Source organism: Megalobrama amblycephala, linkage group LG20 (assembly GCF_018812025.1).
Source record: "Megalobrama amblycephala isolate DHTTF-2021 linkage group LG20, ASM1881202v1, whole genome shotgun sequence".
Lineage (NCBI taxonomy): Eukaryota > Metazoa > Chordata > Actinopteri > Cypriniformes > Xenocyprididae > Megalobrama > Megalobrama amblycephala.
In genome coordinates this window covers 20,376,679-20,397,848 of record NC_063063.1, presented here as the reverse complement: position 1 = coordinate 20,397,848, position 21,170 = coordinate 20,376,679, and the positions used below count along the sequence as shown (strand labels likewise).

Below are 21,170 nucleotides of genomic sequence, written 5' to 3'. Positions count from 1 at the left end.
TTTATTTCTGTGGTAAGAGGACTTGAAATGACTCGAAACTAAAATGGTAGGACTTTGGACTCGACTTGAGACTTGTTGGCTTTGACTTTTGACTCGACTCGGGACTTGCCTCATCTTTGACTCGACTTGACTCGGGACTCGAGGGCAAAGACTTGAGACTTACTTGTGACTTGCATAACAATGACTTTGTCCCACCTCTGTGAGGCACACCCAGTTTTGCCCGTTCATTAACAATGGTGTTTTGAAGTCCTGAAAACGCAAACTTTTGAAATGGGTTTCAAAGTGGCAATTTTTGAAAAAGATACTGTTATCATCTCTGTGTAAACTGCAAAAAAACGCGAATCTGTGAAAACGGTGACAGCATACACATTCGTATTACGTGTTTAGTCTATCCACCATATTTTTCAACGCGGAAATAAGGTGTTTCCTGCAAATGTGCGAGACTCCTGATTTATTAGCCGCTACAGGGAAATATTGAGAAGAATACCAAAGTGCAGTAGGCCTAAACTAAAAATAAGGTGGATGCGCGAGGCCAGTGCTCTGTAAAAGGAATGCATATATGATATGCGCAGGCGCGTAGTCTTTATTTACAAAGTGACATCGCCAACTACTGTCTGGCATGTGTAATACAGCGTTTATAGTCGTTTGAGCGGAAAACTATCCCTGTGAACGAGGATAGTTTTGATAACGTTGTTATCTGTACAAAGAAAAAAGTTTTCCGTTTTTAGTACATCGTTGTCGTATAAATGTACCAGATCAATTATTAGGCTTGTTCTACAACAAAGTACCGCGAGAGCTATTAGAGAGCTTTTGAATCGCTCTCGCGGTACTTTGATGTCATACACCTATCGGTCTGTTATCAGTCTTGTAGTGCTGCTTCAAGTCTAACAAGCCTATAATCTTAAATTTGATCCATTATACTCACATGTGTCACATGATGGAGTTTTCGGGTATTGTTTGCATGTAGAACAAGGTACACATACTGCGCCATCTCTATTCCAGAATTCATACTTAGGACAGAGGGCTGAACCTGACAAAAATTGAACAAAGAAGCACACACAAAAAGGTGTCAGATAGCGGTATACATTACTGACTGACAAAAACAACTTCTCTGCAGAGGTTTCCTGATAACTTGGGGTGGGTTTGGGGTTTTGCACATGGTTAGAATATGATGTTTTACAAGTGAATAAGAAGATCCAAGCGCTTTCTTTGCTCTGCCTCTTTTTCATATGAAATGAGATGGGAAATTCCGTTGTAGTGATGTGGTGGTGCACTCGCGGGGAAACGATATTACTCATGCTCTGAGTGCGTAAGCAACTCTAAGCTGACGGCCAGACTATGATGTGGCCCTTGAGTGCATTCAAAGTGTCCCACTGTGAGAACTGAGGACATGGAAAAGTGACTTTAAGAGAACTAATAGGGTTGGTGTGTCGTCAGTGAGAGCTGCGGGGTTGAAGTTTGTCTTGCGCACATGCTTGCAATCAGAGGAGGTACATAAGGGAAAATGCGGTAAGACAGGTACCACAATGTCTCACGAAAAACCTACAGCTGTGACGATAAACATCTGCAAGCCAATATCACCTGCGGTATGTGACATGACTTCAAGATTCTAATGAAGACCTTGAGGTCTAATCCTTGCGAAGTGTACTTTGATTACTGACATCAATGTAAATGAGCAACTAAATTAAAATAAGTGAAACTGCATACTGAATGTCAAATCTTTTCTTGAGATGTCATGGTAACAGAACAATGTGCACTGCTCACACTGATTTATAATCTGACAGGAGACTTTTAAGAATGCATAACTCAGTACACTGCAACAAAGATATGAATATCTTTGTCATATACATTCATTTGCATAGTGCAAAAAACACTGCATACCCTATGTAGGCAACATGACATAATGAATTCAGCACATTCTTATCTGATGCTTGAGGTTGAGAATGTGGGCTGCTCATACAAAGATAGACAGTGGAAATATAGAAACTGAAATCACAGTCCTGCTATATCACTACTGCACACTTGAGAAATATGTTCAAAGCCTTATATGTTTTATCATGCACACCCAAGCAAGCTTAACGATCAGTAAACATCAGCTTGAATTTCAGCTCCCCAATGTCTTTGTTCTTAGCCTTTGCAATCCAAGGACCCCCATTGTCAAAGTTAATATTTGAAGGCCTCCCTACACTGGCTAGGGTTCTTCCTCTTGTTCTTCTGTTGAAATGATGAGGTGCTTGTTTTCAAACTTTAAAAAAAAAAAAAAAAAAAATTAACAGTAATTAGGGATATCAATGCATTAAAATAACATTCATTGACACAGATTCTCTAATTGAAGGAAAGAAAACAACAACATATATTCATGAGGATGAGCTTTGTTTTCTAAGTTTGTAAACTGGTGGTGAGCTCTGCAGTGTGTAAACCACTGAACATATTCATATTTTATTTGTTAAGTAATTATGAAGATATCTTGAGGGCACCTTAAAAGTTAACTGAGGCCCCCCATTGGGTCTCAGCCCTCCAGTAGAGAACTATATTGATGATCCAAGCATGTTTTGATGTGCATGATTAAATCCATAAGACTTGAAATCTAATTTCCTCATAAAGTAACTTTGTGACATGATATGAAGCAATTTACTGACTGCATTAAATTACTGCATAACTAAAGCCACTGAATATAACAAGGGCATGTGGGCCCTTTCCAAGCATTTCCTAATACTTTTCCACAGCAGACAATGCACTTTTTTCTTTCCTGCGAGTGTTTTTACAATTAAAACTGTTCCAGCAGTAACATACACATGCCAAAGTAACAAAGACACTACAAGCCTCATGTTCCTCATGGAAAGCTGAAGCCTCTTGTGCTGCACTGTTCTCAGCTGGGCACAATACAACCCATGGAGCGGGCGGGAGTGAAATAAGAGCATTGGAATGCGGAACCGGTGGGAACTGTAACTGGTAAAGGAAGCTATTACGAATGAGGCAGTTCATCGTCATTAACTCCACTGACTCCACGACTTTCCATGTTCATAGCAAGAGGACAAATGAGACAAAGTTTGGAACATTCTTCGGCCACAGAATATACACAGGAGACGTCACACATATGCTGTATGTTAACATGAAGATATTAAGCAAGTAAATGTGAATATTCTTACTTTTATCCGCGTTTATTCCATTAATAAGCGTGGCGATCAATAGAGTAATCCAATAGATGCAACGCATCATAGCACCGGAATCCATTGAGCTTTTTATATATATTATATATATTGAAATCCCACAGCGATTTCAAAAGATTAAAAGCCACAAATGGGTTTCTAGCATAGCAAAAGCAGCCCGTGTGAATGAACCACCCCAAACTTTCAGTCTTGTTTTAATAGCGCCCACACCCACGCGCTGGTTCAGCTCCTCTATGAGTCATTTCCTACTGTAGTCTACTGAGATTCTGTGGCTGTCTCTCCAAAAGCCTGTGGTGCTTCCTATGTAGACAGCGTTTAGGGCATCCCTGTGAACTAAAATTAGGGTTGGGATTCGACAACTTTTACCAATAATTTATTAACGTTTTTTATTAGTTCTTCTTACTAGCTTACTTATTAGCCTACTGTTTACATACCACTAGCCGGTTCCCGAGATTTTTTGAGCCTGTAAAACAACGAGCCTGTTCTTTTTTTTTTTTTTTTGCTTGAACATGGTAATCCGACTTACGAGCCGATCATATTTAGTGAGTCATAGCCTACTCAAACAAAGCGTCGGATTCCAAAACGAATGACGCCAATCGATTCTTTTTAGTGAATCAAAACCGTACTGCTTGACCATGGTAATCCGACGTTTACGAGCCGATTCCGAACGTCGGATTCTAAAACGAATGACGCCGAGTTGATTCTTTTTAGTGAATCAAAACCGTACTGCTTGACCATGGTAATCTGACTTTTACGAGCCGATTAAAGTTAGTGAGTCATACTCAAACAAAGCGTCGGATTCCAAAACGAATGACGCCAATCGATTCTTTTTAGTGAATCAAAACCGTACTGCTTGACCATGGTAATCCGACGTTTACGAGCCGATTCCGAATGTCGGATTCCAAAACGAATGACGCCGAGTTGATTCTATTTAGTGAATCAAAACCGTACTGCTTGACCATGGTAATCAGACGTTTACGAGCCGATTAAATTTAGTGAGTCATACTCAAACAAAGCGTCGGATTCCAAAACGAATGACGCCGAGTCGATTCTTTTTAGTGAATCAAAACCGTACTGCTTGACCATGGTAATCAGACATTTACGAGCCGATTAAATTTAGTGAGTCATACTCAAACAAAGCGTCGGATTCCAAAACGAATGACGCCGAGTCGATTCTTTTTAGTGAATCAAAACCGTACTGCTTGACATGGTAATCCGACGTTTACAAGCCGATTCCGAACGTCGGATTCCAAAACGAATGACGCAGAGTTGATTCTTTTTAGTGAATCAAAACCGTACTGCTTGACCATGGTAATCAGACGTTTACGAGCCGATTAAATTTAGTGAGTCATACTCAAACAAAGCGCAGGATTCCCAAAATAATGACGCTGAGTCGATTCTTTTTAGTGAATCAAAACCGTACTGCTTGACCATGGTAATCCAACATTTACGAGCCGATTATATTTAGTGAGTCATACTCAAAGAACACGTCGGATTCCAAAAAGAATGACGCCGAGTCGATTCTTTTTAGTGAATCAAAACCGTACTGCTTGACCATGGTAATCCGACTTTTACGAGCCGATCATATTTAGTGAGTCATACTCAAACAAAGCGTTGAATTCCAAAACGAATGATGCCGAGTTGATTCTTTTTAGTGAATCAAAACCGTACTGCTTGACCATGGTAATCCGACTTTTACGAGCTAATTAAATTTATTGAGTCATACTCAAAGTGTCAGATTCCAAAACGAATGATGCCGAGTCAATTCTTTTTGGTGAATCAAAACCGTACTGCTTGACATAGTAATCCGACGTTTACGAGCCGATGATATTTAGTGAGTCATACTCAAAACTTCGGATTCCAAAGCGAATGATGCCGAGTCGATTCTTTTTAGTGAATCAAAACCGTACTGTTTGACCATGGTAATCCGACGTTTACGAGCCGATGATATTTAGTGAGTCATACTCAAAGCGTCGGATTCCAAAACGAATGACACTGAGTCAATTCTTTTTAGTGAATCAGAAACATTTAGCACAACTGACCAGTCCTTTTCCCCGCAAATGGATCGGTTCTCTTTAGTGAATCAAAAACATTTATGAATCATTCGCAGTTGTTGTTACTAAATTAATCAGAATAAATTTTTTTATTGAATTCTTTCAATATGAGGAAGCAGTCTGTTACTTAATTTAACATTTTTAAACCAAGTAACAGACTGCTTCCTCAAAAGTAACCGTTAAAGTAGCCTGCTCGTTCAAAGTTGTCTTTAATAATGTTCTCAAAACGTTGCTACAGTTACATCGGTTCATGGAAGTTTTTTTTTTCCTGAAACATTTTAGTTGGGAGTAAATGTAACTACTTATTTCAAAATGTTAGTTAAACTTTAAATTTTATAATTTTACAAAGAAAAAACGTTTTTAAAACTTTTTTTTTTAAATGGACGATTTGAACATCCAGAAATAAGGTTTTCATAAGATTAGCAAAACGTTCGTTTGCTGGGAAGGCAGCTTGCTAGGTTTTGAAACACGGCCACTGAATATCTGTATTCACTGCACGAGTAGGAAACCATCAATGATGATAGAGACGTACAACACGCAGCGTGTTTTCTCGAAGTTTCGTTTTTACTTTCAAGAGCTACATTTACGTGAAAGAGTAACCAATTCTCTATTAATAGGAAGTATCCGCGATTATAATATTGGTGATCTTACTGACGTATTTGATGTCAGATTTACCAAGAAAAATAACTTAAAGGAATAAACGTTTAAACGAAGACGACGTGTGAAAAATAAGTACTTTCTGTAAAAACACAAACGAGAGACCCCAGTCTCCCCGTGCAAAGTATGTTTGGGCAAAATAAGCACATTAAAGTCACCCCACCCAACTACGTAATTCACTGTCTCTGGTCCAAGGGAGCAAACAACAGTTCAGTGTTTGGCAGACTCGCACAACTGAGACTGAGGAAAAGCAGCAAGACAGTTATTAATACGATCAGAACAGCAAGACCATGGGTGTGGGGAATAACTTAAGGTCAATTGCGCAATTTAATGGAAAACATTTACATATATATTCCGGGTAGAAATTTGCAAGTAGAAAAAAAAAAAAAACACATGGTATGTTTTTTTTTTTTTTTTTTCTCCCAAGCGCTGCTTCTCCTGTGATCCTCTTCTAATGCCTAATCATATGCAACTATGCATATCTAAACCATCTGAAGTTACTAAAGACACATGCATTGTGGAAATAGGATTGTATTGGCAGAAAGCATATGACACTTGGAAAGTCCAGTTTCATCTTTTTGTACTAAGTACATCACAGTTAAAATGAAAACTCAGCTTCATCTAGCCAATCAATCTTCATTGGAAAATCACAACACAAAAACTATACAATAGCTTTAACTGCTAAAAGAAAAACAATTGCTTAAACACATTGCGTAATGACTCCAATGATTTGTCTAGGTTGACATCAAAGCAAAGAGCTGAGTTCACAAATACTTGTATCCAGTTTTTATTTTTCAAGGAAATTGTGCAATAGTTATTGACATGTTGGTGATATATCTGGTATGAATGTTTAGGGATATATGGTACCTGTCTAAAGCGGAAGCAGTTGAGACAAATTTTCTTTTGCATGAAAATTTCTTGGTCTCAGAGCTGATCTCTGTTATGTCTTTTTGAAGTCACTGCACCACCACCTCTGTTTCTAATTCTGCAGCTCTCCTCTTTCCACCCAGTACCATCACATCTGTTCATTACTAACTTTAAGGGGTTCAATAACATTGAGTGTCACCATAGAAACTGACTGACTGACTAACTACATTACTGGATAGAGTTACTCTCTGACTCAAATGGATAAGGCCATAATTGTCAAAACAAAACATTCTCTGTTAACTTTAAAAGTCTGTCATATTCTGTGGGGTTATGACATTTATGATATTTAGAAATCAGAGCAAATACAGTCTTTTTTTTTCATGGTGATTCAAAATTGCAAGTATAAAACAGAAAAAGTAAGAGAAAAAACTCAATGGATTCCTCTGCAATGAAGGAGCACTGCTTGTGTGCTATAGACCATGACTACTTCACAACTGTTTCCATTCTGTCACTGTCTGTTTGGTCACTAGCACCACCTATCACAGATGGGTGAAAGTGGCCCTTTAGAGCATTTTAAAATACCACAGCATGGTAATCCTGTGCTTCAAGACCACTTTTATCCCTTCTTTTCTCATCTACTGTTTTCAGTCCATCAAGATGTCCACTCTAAATTAGGTGATGTAGATGCGGTGGAAGTCATTTGCTCCGAATGCAGCATTGCATTTGGGGCACTTCCTCTGGCGAGTGTCATAGCGAGTCTTCAAGCATTCATAGCAGAAGACGTGGAAACACTTGGTGAGGACAGTCTCCTTATCTCGCGTATTACAACAGGGACATCGCAATTTAGCCTAGAATGGAGACAAGAGTCAGGTCAGGCACAAATAATATACACTTATAAAGCTACTCAACCAGTCAAAAGTTTAAATGTTTGAAAATGATTTCACAGACACAACTTCTGCTATGTAAATTCTTCATGAAAACAAAATGCACACATGGGAACTCCTTTTAAAACAAAACTCATTCTGTATGATTTATAAGCCTTTTGAAAAATGGGGACATGGTGTCTCCAAAATTTTGGCTGGTTGTCTACATAAAAGAATCTTTGAAAAGTCAATCTTCACCTTATACTGATTAATTTCTTCTTGCAGAATCTCATCAGCATCTGTGTACACCTCAACTTTCTTCTGTTTCTCCAGCTTACGTCGCAGCCTGGACAAGTCCTCCTGAAAAAAAACAGCATAATAGAAGAGTTTCAAACACCGTTCCAACTCATTTGTATCCCAAACAACACGCTTCTAAAACATGCGTGCCCATGTACCTGTGCTTTCTTGAGGTTGGCGCTCTCCCTTTCACGGGCAGTGCGGTTGTCTAGTACTGAGGCTTGGATTTCCCTCAACTTGGTCTGAGTGTGCTCCAGCTGCACTTTAAGGTCCTCGGCCAACTGGGCCGCCTCCACCGCCTGAGCCATCGTGCAGAAAAACCAGAATTAAACACATCTGGAAATACATGCTAAATTGCTGGCTAAGCTGAGTCATGGTTGTCATAGACATCAGAACAGAGGTGGGCGTCTGTGATCTTTCCGGTTTTACCTTGCGCTTGTTGAGCTCCAGTGCTTGAGTGCGCAGTGCCAGCTCTTTCTCCAGAGCAGCCAGTGTGCTCTGCAGGACACCCTCCTTCTCTTCTAGTTTCTGCACTACCAGGAGCTGAGCGTCCACCTGGGAAGGGCAGTAAAAAGAGCAGATGATACAACTACATCATTATTGCAAAAACAGAAGTTGTTAAACATTACATGCAGATTTACTGCCTCAAAATGGAAAGGCCCATCTTTAAGCTTTCATTCTAGCAGGGATGGCTAGCAACCAACTAGTTAATTCATTAATCTAGATTTTTGCTTTATTTTTTAGTGGCGGTAATTCAAACTTTTTAAGGATATTTTTTAAGTGCAGATTTGTGTATTAATGGATAGTTTACCCAAAAAATGAAAATTTTCCCATGACTTACTCACCCTCCTAGGTGTATATGACTATCTTCTTTCAGACAAACACAATTGGAGATATATTTAAAAATATCCTTGCTCTTCCAAGCATTATGATGGTAAAGAACAGGGGACGTTTTTTGAAGCCCCAAAAAATGCATCAGTCCATCATAAATATAATCAATATGGATTAATAAGGGCTTTATATGGCTTTCAATTGGGCTTTATAATCAATAAGGCCTTCTGAAGCGAAGTGATGGGTTTTTATAAGAAAAATATCCATATTTAAACTAACTATAATAACTAGCTTTCGGCAGGCAGCCATACACATTGATTTGCAGCTGAAGAGTAACCCCTGACTTAACACATGCCGCACTGACGTACGCAGAATCTCAAGAGGATAGAGCAAAACAAAACACCAGTCGCGAATTAGAAGTCTATAAAGGAGAAATTTTAAAGAGAAATGTCAGAGGATTTCCAAATAAGAGAAAAGGAGATTGAATTTGTTGCACATCCCTATTTGTTTAAAACATGAGAGGCGTCTAAACTTATGCTACTCCTACATCCTGCGTCATATAGAGAGTCAGGAATTACTCATTTGACGCAAGTCAACTTGTGCAGTATGCGTAGTACGGTCGTCTGGCGGAAGCTAGTTATTTTGGTTTATAAAGTTTTAAATGTGGATATTATTCTTACAAAAACCCATTGATTCGCTTCAGAAGGCCTTTATTAACCGCCTGGAGCCATATGGATTATATTTATGATGGATGGACGCATTTTTGGGCTTCAAAACACGCCCCCCGTTCACTACCATTATAAAGCTTGGAAGAGCCAGGATATTTTTAAATACTTTTCGACTTAAAAAAAAAAAAAAGTGGAGACCTCTGTTGACAGCTATGCACAAGAACGGTAAACAGCCCCCAAAAATCAAGTGATGAAAATAACTCTGATCCAGTCCAATTATATAGGGCCAATTTTACATGGACAGCATCTGAAAGCTGAAAAATGCTGCCTGCAGTAAGAAGGCAACAAAGCATGTCTGAATCCTACTGTTATGTCACATCCTGTTTACTGAGATACCATCAGATACCTTTGCTACCTATGATATCCCACTATTCTTTGCGTTCGATTTTGTGACAGCTGAACTAAAAAATAAAAAGGCATCTGAAAGTTGCAGTTGGTGGTCAGTTTGTGTGTAAATATATGTTTTTGAACAACCTTTTCCACTTTTGGTGTTATTTCTAGTGAGAAATTAATATTGTGGTAATTAAATGTTTGCTTAGTTATGACCAAAGCTATCTCTATTTGGTTGGAGAGGATTAACCATTATGCTGCTTCAGAAGCCTGTCCAAAATCAGTTCCGGAAGGTACCTTTGTGCGCAAACGCTGCCTGCGAAGTCTGCCTGATAGGGCAGCAAGGCAAGTTAGCTGCCTTAGTTTTTCGATGCAGCCATAGTCAACTAGTTTTTCATAAAACCCACCGACTAGTAGATTATGAAAACATGTTTTCTTTTTTTTGCACATCAGTAAATTCTTGTCTGGGTTCATGGTGATTGTATGAGGAAATGTTTATTTATTTTTTTTTTTTTTTGCACACCTGGGTTTTGAATGTGAGCACTTGGTCTGCCAGCTCCTCTTTTTCCTCCCGTAGAAGCTTGTAAATCTGGTTGGATTTGATTCTCTCACTCATTAGTTTGAAGTTGGCATCGTCTTTCTCTCGGAGCTGCTGCATGAGCCTGCTGTTCTGCTCCTGCATGTCTTCAAACGCCTGTCCCGTCACATCCATCTCGCTCAGCAGAGCCTCTTCCTCCTGAAAGGTCCACATGGGCACAGTCACTTCAAAGCTACAGAGGATGTTGATCTAGAAAGAATCTAAAACAATTGTTTAGAATAACTTGGTTCAGCGACTAGACACACCACCTGTTTAGTAGCAGCCAGTTTTTTCTGCAAGTGTTCGATGGTCTCCTCGGCCACGCGGATCTTGCGGAGGGCATCTTCATCTGCCAGCTTTTTGCTTTCTTTTCTTTCCCTCTCCTCCAATTCCCGTACCCGCTGCCTCAACTCTTCCACCTGCCAGACAGTGTAGGTATTAGGAGAAGGACCACCCAAAGTGAACTGTATGTTAATGGTTTTGCCTCACAGAAAGACACAGAGGCTTAGTGGGATCAACGTACCTCTGCTTTGGACTTCTTTTCTGCGGCCATAAGTTGCACTTTATCTCGCTGCTCCTTTGGGGCTGATTTGTACATGTCTAGCAGTAGTTTCATTTCCTTCTGAGACTCCTGAGCTTTTCTGTTGACATAACACAATTTATGTGTGGGTATGGTGACTCAGATCTGAAGTTCATTAAATGCTATATAATGACATTTAAAAGATGATATTATAGCTGCCCTAAATAAAACACATTAAAATACAACACAAAGTGTCCAAATGCTTTTTGTTTTTATTTTAAATATTTTGTTTTATTATTTATAAAAAGAATATATCACTTGCTTTGATATTTTATTATGTAATGCAATTAATTTTTTAGGTGAGACTAAATACTTCTTGGGGCCACTGCATATTAATTAAGATTGTCCATTTATGTTCAGCATGATTCAGATATAAGCAGATAATAATATGAGTCAAGCAGCAATGAGAATCATAATTAAGGCTGAAAGACGTACTTGAGCTCTCCTCTCAGCATCTTCAGCGCATCAGAGTCCTTCCTCTTCAGCTCGTCACTGCGCTGTCTCTCCCGCTCTCTTTCTCGCTCCCTCTCTCTCTCCGCCTCCCTCTCTCTCTCCCGTGCCCGTTGCCTTTCCAGCTCTCTCCTCCTCTCTTCCTCCTCCTCCTGGTCATCATCTTCTTCTTTCTTAACCTCAAGTCCTCCATCACCCACGCTTTCTTCCAACATCAGCGCACCTGTATCTCCACTCTGGCACTTCAACTGAAAAACAACAGGAGTAAAACAATATTTAGTGAAAATTCAATTACTTTGAGGAAAGTAACAGCTCAAATATACAATAACATAAGTGCACTGAATGGTGTATTAGCTAGTAAAATATTGTTTTTTTTTTTGGGGGGGGGGGGGGGGATGAATAATGCATGCCTTCTTTCCCTTTTTGTTTGACAAATCTTCAAAAAATAATTTCTTTTACATTTACAAAACCATTTTTAAAGTGAATTACAAATGAAGAAAACAATATAATGTAAAAAATAATAATATTTGAATAAAGAGGAAAGATGGGGTGGATATCACTTTTGGCCACTACTGTTTTAGTGTTGTCATGAAACTGGAATATCTTCAATAAGATACTTTGCAAAATATCGATATTCAATATCATTTTCAGTACCATGAGTATATACTGCCATATAGATATTTTTATTATTATCTCATATTTTCTGATAATGTGGGTAATTTGGTTGCAATAGCTTACAGACAGCACAGGGAGGCTTTATTTAAAACTTTGAACTAAATTTACAAAAAAGGACAAGTAAACAGTCCGTAATAAAATAAGAACAAATTTTAAAAATTGCAAATGATAGCACAAATAAATACAACAGAATAAAGAGACAAATGAAATAAACGGCTTTAAGTTTTTCAGGTGAGTCTAACAGTAGTATTCAGGTATTAATACTACAAAAATTGAATGAAATGTAAAATAATACTGGATAGTCTTCAATGTAAAAAATTATATATATTTGTGTGAAGAGTTTGGTTCCAAAACACGATAAACAGCATTTAAAAAAAATTTAGTTTCCGCCAAAATCAGTATTGTATCTGGTCGGTATTGAAAAGTCATTTATTAATTTTGCGCAAAATGCGATATATCCGTCGTGATATTCTGTCATGTTTTCTCCCTTTCTTTCCAAAACGCGACAAACGCCAGTCTCCTTTTTCTGCAGAACGCGATATATCCACTCAACCAATCACAGCGCACCATTCCACCCACTGTAAACATTGAAGGCTTTTTTAAAAAGCTGTTTTTAATACCAATGTACTCGGCAAATGTGTTTATTTAACCATGCGGTGGCGCCAGATACTCTTTAATCGGTAATAAGAAATAATTTAGAACATTAACAAAATGACCCGTTGAATTCATTTTGGGAGCGACGGCTGAATGCATTTTTAGTAAAATGCCTGTATATAAGATAAATATTGGCAAACTTTAGACTGTCATATATGTGAATCAACTTACTTTGTTGTGTATTTTCAATTTGAAAAATAACTTTTATATTGATGGATTAATTGCATTTTGGGAAAAAAAGTGTCATGGATTTATTGCATTTTGGGAAAAAAATAATACATTTTTACAATAAACTTTTTAAAATCAAAATGTAGATTTGAATTTTTAATGTTTTTTATAACCAAAAGATGCTATGTGAAAGTTTGAAACAGAAAATAGTGGTTTTCATCTTGCCCCTTTCTTGGTAAAATAAACATCTTTTTACTCATATTAACAAGTTATTGCGTTTTGGAACCAAACTCTTCATATATATGTGCCAAGGTGAGAGAGATGTGTATGTGTGTGTATGTGTTATAAAATATTTTTGTAATTGAATGTTTCCACTGAAAATTCTGTGATTGTGGGAAATCATAAAAGTGTCAACGAAGACCAGCATGAGCAATACCTTGTTTATTTCCATCTGTGTCTCACGCAGTTTCCTCTTATATCTCTGCACATCCCCTTTCAACTGATGATTATGGTTCTGCAGACTGCTGATTAAATGTCTCATTTCTCGGTTTATTGGGCCTGAAAGAAAAAGAAAAGAGAGAGAGAAAGAGAGAGAGAGATGGTGATGCTGATAGTCATTCAAATACAATAACAGGCATCTCGGTTTATGATGCTGAGATAAAAATTGAACACCAGCCAAAACTGAACAATCAGAGAAGTGATGACAGGATACACCACCCCCATAGACTTCCTCGCTGCAGCCATGGTTACTGTAAAAAAATGGGCCTTGGGAAATTCACCACTAAGGAATCCCACCTCGCCCACAAGGCATGACAACCGAAAGAGAAAAAGAAAATGGCTTGTACGAGTGATGTTACCTGCTTGCTCATTGGCTGCAAGATTCTGTTCGAACTCTATCCGTAGCATTTCATACTCCTTGCGCACCTGGGCCAGAGTGTCCTCTAGCTGGATGACCTCAGTGCGTAACTTCTTCTGAAGAGACAACTCATCACTCTACAAACAGAAAAGAGAAAGACATTCAAACAATCACAAAAAAAAAAAACATGTTCAGATATGACTACCAGCAATCATTTCTGTCCCATCATCCTTCTCACCTCCATGTGCTCTATCTGCCGCAGATGAGCGTTTTTGGCTGTAAGCAGAAGAGCTCTGGCTTCATCCAGCTGGGTTTTCACACTCAGAGACTCATTGTACAGCAGAGAGAACTGTGATTGGAGGCACTTGTACTCTGGGGTCTCCTTCAACACTTCCTCTGGTATATTCCTCAGATCCATCTACAAAGGGATGTGGAAGTCAGTATTACCAGTCATAAAAAAACCCTAATTTGTTTTTGTACGCTCATTGAACTCTACCACCTTTAGTTTCTCGCTCTCCCGAACAGCTTCCTGTAACTCTTGCTGCAGTTTCTCAAGCTCTGCCATGCGGCTATTAGCAAGTTCCTGGTTCTGCTCTAATTCGGCATTCAGAGATTCAAACTGAGAGTAAAGAAATTCTCATTACGCAAATTGACGTGCAAATCACAGATTGGAATCAGATCATTCCAAGAAATATTTCACACAATCACTCAAGTGTTGTTATGGTTAACTAAAACTAAACCGAACATAAATCGTTTTAGATAACTGTAATAAAGCAGAAATAAAAGTAAAACAAAATATAAATATTAGATGAAAAACTAGAAATGTTGCTTTGCCAACTAACTGAAATAAATAAGTTGAAGTACTAAAATTACTAAAACTGACAAACAAATAAAAATAAAAAAAATATATAAAAGAAAATAAAAAATATTTATTAATTTATTAATAAATATTACAGTAGTATATAAACATTGTTTCACACTTTACCTTTTGTATACTGAGAGTGATTTGACCACCTGGTAACCCACCAGAACTGCCAGTGGCATGGTAACCGGAATTAAGCTGATTTTGGAGAGAGAGACATTCAAGAAATTAATAAATAACAGATAATCGTATCTTAAGTAATACTCGTATTCCAACTATAAACAGATAAAATGTGGTCAACTGTATCTACTGTAAATGACGCAACAAGACAACTAGTACAATTTCCTGCAGTACAATTTCCTTTCTCACAGGAAGTACTGATAGAGGAGCAAACAGCACATAATACATTGGTTACTACGAAGGATCAAAAATGGCAAAGAAACAGATTGCATGAAAACCGAAAACGTATGTTTTAATTAAAATTTTGGGAAGTTAAATAAAACAAATTGCTCATTATTAAACAGGATGAAACAGAGGTGAAGCGAAAGCTGACCTGCTCCAGAGCTTCTGCTAGGTGTTTATTCAGCTTCTGCTCTCTCTTACGGAGTTTTTCGATGTCCCACTGCAGATCCTCCACAGCAGTTTCCATTTCAGACACTTTTGTCTCAGAACTCGTAACTTTGTCAACCAGTTCATTATACTGTGGAAGCAAAGACTGGACTTAAGGACAGCTAAGGGTTCAAGACAAACACACAATTTACTACATGATTTAGCCTACTATTTTTTTTTGTTCAAAAGTTTGGGGTTGGTAAGATTTTTTTAAAATGTTTTTGTAAGAAGTCCCTTATGCTCTCCAAGGCTGCATTTATTTGAAAAGTACAGTAAGAACAGTAATATTATTACTTTCATTCTCAGCAGACATTATTGTATTTTCAGCAACCATTCTTAGTGGCAAAATGATCTTTCAGAAATCATTCTAATATTCTGATTTGATGCTCAAGAAATATTTTTTTTAATTATTATCAATGTTGTATTGCATAATATTTTTGTGGAAACCAAGATATATTATTTTAGGATTCTTTGATGAATAGAAAGTAAAAAAAAAAAAAAAAAAAAAAAAAAACAGCAATTATTTGAAACAATTTTATTTTAACAATTAATGTTTCCTTGCTGAAAGAAAGAAAAATTCTAAAAAAAAAAAAAAACCAAACAAAAAAAACCTTACTGACCCCAAACTTTTCAATGATAGTGTATAGTTCATATATATAAAATTTGGTCAAACAAAATTAGGCTAACAGATACCTCTAATGACATTTTGTGGTGTTTCCCTTGAAGGGAGGAAGCAAGGTCTTGCAGTCGATTATTTTCCTCTAGAAGTGTGCGGTTTGTGGCAATTATCTCTCGCTGACTGTCATCTTCACACACTGATAAGAATAAAGTCCAAGAGCGCAAGTTTAGCGTTTGCTCATACAGTGATCAAACTAAAACTTTCAGATACTTTTTTTCTGTAATAAACATTTTGTGCTTTGAAAATCACACCAAATGAGCTCTTAATTTACCAGCTGACTCCACTCTAGTACACAGCTCGTCAATGCTGCTATGCAGGCGGTCAAAGATGCAGACCATGCAGGCCACAGCACCCTTGCTGAACTGCATCCTGTCCTGTAGCTGCAGCGTGAGCTCCTCCTCACTGCTGTTATCCAGAGTGGCCAGGAAAGCCTTTGCGCTCTCACTGAGAGGTGGTGGAGGCGGAGGGGCTACAAAACAGATCAAATACAATATGAATGTGAATGGTAAAAGCTGCTATGGGCAGGTTCTATGTGGCCTAGCAGCTAATAGACACTAGATGGATTATTGTTTTATATTATATTTGTGGTCTTATTAACTCTGGAAAACCTAACATATGAAATAATAGTCAGAATTTATTATTATAAGTTTATTAAACTTTTAGACAAAATAATTTTTTTTTTGACAAATATATTATAGTTATTCAATACATACAATTAGAAAATCTGAATTAGTACAATTACAAGTGCATAAATAATGCTGAAATTAATTATTTAAAATAAAATTTAGAATCTAGAAATATGATGAAAAAATAAAAATATTTTTAAATATGAATCTAAAACTGCCAGTAGGTGGCAGCAGATCACTTATTGAGTGAGTCACGGAACCATATATTCAACCGATTTGTTAAAAGCAGCTGATTCATTCATTAAGGAAATCGCAGTGTAATGCTCAGAAACGCAAAACAGTTCTGTAATAGATTTGTTCTGAACTATTTTCGTTGCAGAAACATAGCAAAAAGGTAAGTCATGCAATATTAAGTTATTGTTTATTGAACGTTGTATAAAATCAATATCACATTTGCAATCATGCTCATATTCTTCAAAATATCTCTCTTGCTCTAGTGAGATTGCTTAATTATATCATATGTTATAATATCAAAAACAATATCTCAAACAAGTACTTTTTTGCAATCATATCTTGAATTTTGTAGGTATTTGTATTAATTTTGGTGATCCCTCATTGATTTCTGACCCGGCACAACAATAATAAAAGAAGTCAAAAAAGAAATAAGTTTTTGATTGCATTTAAAGCAGGAAGTATTACATCCAATCACATTAATGATGCTAATCAGATAATGCAATGGCAATTTAGTGATATTCCCGCATTCATGACCTTGATCGGTCTTGAGATAAAATCCAGAGTTTTTTAGTCTGAGACTGAGACGAAACAGAGTACAAATGTGGTCGAGACCAAGACCTTCAAAAATATATATTTATATATAAAAAAAAAAAAAAAAAAAAATATATATATATATATATATATATATATATATATATATATTTTTTTTTTTTTTTTTTTTTTTTCTTAAGACCAAGACTGGACAACAACACTAGTATAAACTATGAATAAATGCTTTATTTTACATATTTCATGTGCATATGCATTGGAGTCTAACTCCTAGTATATTTACCGGGAATGCCATCCTCCACTGGTTTATCAGTCGGCTTCTCCACGGAGTCAGGTAGCTGCTGTTGCTGCTCTTGCTCTTGTGTCTGTTCCTTTTCTTGCACTGGTTGTTGTGGTTCTTCTTCCACCCCCTCAGCTGAAGGTGGAGGCTGGGGGAGGCCATCCTCCCCTTCCATTGGAGCCGGCAAAGGAGCAGAAGGTTCAGGAGCAGGTGTTGGAGCTGCAGCGGGAACAGGGACGTCTGCCGGAACAGGAGGGGTGACAGGGGTCTGGACAGGTGCTGGAGCATCCTTGGGCTCCACATGCTGCAGCAATTCATGGATATTTTCCTCGAGCTGTGAAAACAGAGTTCAAATAAGTCCTTATAATATCGCTATTATCTGTTATAAAATATGTCACATGAGGAATGTATATTTTGTTTTGCTACTCATTTTATGTGCTAAAGCAGTATCATTACAAATATGAGTATAGCATTGGAAGAAAAGAAGAGTGGTGAACCTGAGTCCAACAGCGGTTGACGATAAGCAGCGTGGTGTCATCAGTGGCCTGCCTCTTCTCCAGCTTCTCAATCTTCTCTCTCAACTCATCCTCCAAAGCCTGCCTCTGCTCAAGGCGTTCGCAGAGCTTCTTGTTCTTGAATTGAATGACCTTCATGTCCATCTCCTCCTGCACAAAAAAAATTTGGGGCAAAATTACAGAAGCTCCATACAACAATGTGGAGAAGTCAATCTTGTCTACAAAGGTTTTGAAGGTTATGACAGAAGGTTTAAAACACTACAAATAAAAAGTATGTGGGCAAACTTATTCAGTAAAGATTGATGTTGAACAAAATGTTACTGTTTCTATTTCAAATAAATGCAGTACTTTTGAACTTATTCATCTATTCTATTCATCAAAGAACCCTGAGAAAAAAAAAGTATCACACTTTCCATAAAAATATTACACAGCACAACTGTTTAAAGGGGACCTATAACGCCCCTTTTACAAGATGTAATATAAGTCTCTGGTCTCCCCAGAATGAGTCTGTGAAGTTTCAGCTCAAAATACCCCACAGGTCATTTATTATAGCTAGTCAAATTTGCCCCTATTTGGGTGTGAGCAAAAGCACACTGTTTTTGTGTGTGTCACTTTAAATGCAAATGAGCTGCTGCTCCCAGCCTGCTTTCTAAAAGAGGACAGAGCTTTAACAGCTCGTGCTTCGGTTGCTCAACAACAACAAAGCTGGAGAATCTCACGCAGCCAAAATGCTGATTGTCAGTAACGGTATTCAGCCTTACATTGTTCAAACCAGAATCGGACACTGATGGAGAGACTCAGGAAGAAGTTACAACATTTAGACTGCAACTGGACGTTTCTGAACGGTTAGTGGATAAATTTATGTAGTTGCTGTGGAGTTGATTCAACTCATCGACTAGCATGTGCCGTCATGTTAATCTTTAGTGCAAATCCAGCGTTGAACTGACCCTCGTTTGTGAAGCAGTCCAGTGTAAAATGACGGTATCACTCTACTACAACGACTGTGTGAAATTAAAATGTATATAATATATAATAACAAAAGGGGTAATATTTGTAGGTCCAAATAATGACAAATGTCTAATTTTAAACATTATTGTAATATATGCAGTCAGTGACAGAGTGCAAGCATATGTGTATAACATAATTCTGTACTTTTAGCTTCAGAATCATGAATACGTTGTCACCATTGCCCTGTCCATTGGGGACCAGGACCAAGCCTATTCAAATCCACCTCTAATGTAATACCAAATTCAGCATTTTAATCAAAAGTATGTTTTTTACCATATGTCTTAAAAGTAGTAATAATAATAATAATAAAAAGCTCTTCCTTAATTTGGCTTAAAGTATTGCAATAGTATCATAACGTGGGTTCAGTATCGTGAATTGTATCAAATTGTGACATGAGTCTATCGTTACACCCCTACTTGAGAGCGATTGTTTTTAATGATGTCTATGTTAAAAATCCACTTTCCGAACACAAAATATTACATATTGCATGACTGCACCCAACAGCTACAATGCATTTTTGTTTTGGTTGCAACATGAAACAAACCGTAGAAGAAACTCCTCCAATACGTATGGGCTCAATGAGAGTGGTGGTAGTCTTCTCCTCTTTCTTCAGCTTTTTTTCAGGAGCGCCAGGGGGACTATCCCCTCCTGAGGGGCGCTTCCCGCCCCCAGTGCCAGACATGCTTCCCTACAAAATTCAGTGTTAGACAGATTATTGAACAGATTATTATTATTATATTATTTAGAACCCTGACAGAGGCAAATTAAAGGGTAAGCATCAATTTATTTAAAAAGCACAGACATTTTTAAATTAAAGGTTCAACCAAATTGTCATCATTTACTCAACCTCATGCTGTATGACTTTCTTTTGAAAGAAAAAGAGGTGTTAGGCAGAATGACAGCCTCAGTTAACATTCACCTTCATTGTATGAAAAAAAGATGCAGTTAAAGTGAATGACAGCTGATGCTGTCATTCTGCTCAACATCTCTTTTTGTGTTTGAAGAAAAACAAAGTCATATGGATTTGAACATGATGGTGGGTGAGGAAGTGATTGACATCATTTTTATTTTTGGGTGATCTATCACTTTCACTAAGTAATATTACAATGTGTACATCAGTACTGAAACAATGATCTCTGTAAAGAGATTTTGCATAGGTAAAACCTTCCCACTCTGGCCTAAAATTGGCTATACATAGTCAAGATATTAATCTGTTCTCCCTAAACAAAACTAAACGTCGAATCTTCGCTTTAACGATAATAATAATAATGAGGAGATTTAAACTGAAACACTTGTGATGTAATTCAGTTTTGAGATTTTGTTATATGCTGGTCAACACGACGCACGTCTTCAATCTAATTGCTATTTATTTTATTATATTTCATATTGAAACAAAAAATATAGAAGCTATAATAGTCATATTAAGCAGAACATATTTTTTAGCAGTAAACATTTTTTTTTTTCAATTAATTTTAGGCAATAGTGGCGCTTTGAGTGAGTTTAGCTTCGATGCTAGCTGAAGCCTAGCAAGCGAGCTACAACCGTCAAAACATGGGCCTTTTTTTACATTATAAATTACATTATGTTAGAACTATATACCGCATATCATACGACAACGTTTTATGTACTTCATGCTTACAAATGTGTAGTTAAATATATTTGCCTTAGTGATTTTTTGCACCCAGAAACAAACCTGCGCTCCGACCGGAAAACAGGAAGAACAGCAGATATGTGAACACTGACACTACAGGACAAAATTATGTCTATCAAAATAAAAGTGAGCGGGTATAGACTGGCCCTCACATACGTGTAAAACACTTTGTTTGTAGCACTCATACCTTTTTGGACATTTGTTGTAATCACAGATGTATTTGCTCGAAGTGAGCGATTTGAACAACGTATGGTTGTGGACTCTTTCGTGCTAGTCTGATATTTTACGTCACTTCCCCTCAATCGCAGGATGAAAATAAAAGTTCTTTAAAGTCGTTCTTAATATTAGTTGTTTTATTTATTTGAAACACGTGTAATTAAAACTATATTTACATTTGGTT

General features: G+C 37.3%; 1 protein-coding gene across 2 annotated transcripts; it reads right to left on the bottom strand.

Moving 5' to 3' along the window:
- Window positions 1–6,652: 6,652 nt before the first annotated feature.
- Window positions 6,653–21,105, bottom strand: rnf40 (ring finger protein 40). Of its 2 annotated transcripts, none has more exons than XM_048171606.1 (20): window positions 20,958–21,105; window positions 19,664–19,807; window positions 18,094–18,261; window positions 17,600–17,930; window positions 16,179–16,376; window positions 15,922–16,043; window positions 15,173–15,319; window positions 14,743–14,817; window positions 14,257–14,376; window positions 13,996–14,175; window positions 13,759–13,894; window positions 13,338–13,459; window positions 11,390–11,652; window positions 10,898–11,015; window positions 10,641–10,793; window positions 10,321–10,533; window positions 8,338–8,463; window positions 8,067–8,207; window positions 7,870–7,971; window positions 6,653–7,596 (listed from the first exon to the last, which is right to left on the bottom strand). In XM_048171606.1, the coding sequence occupies exons 1-20, from the start codon at window positions 20,967–20,969 to the stop codon at window positions 7,420–7,422; spliced, it is 3,048 nt and encodes a 1,015-aa protein (XP_048027563.1). In that variant the 5' UTR covers window positions 20,970–21,105; the 3' UTR covers window positions 6,653–7,419. The 2 variants fall into 2 exon arrangements, with proteins under 2 accessions (XP_048027563.1, XP_048027564.1); XM_048171607.1 differs by having other exon boundaries at window positions 10,644–10,793.
- Window positions 21,106–21,170: the final 65 nt, after the last annotated feature.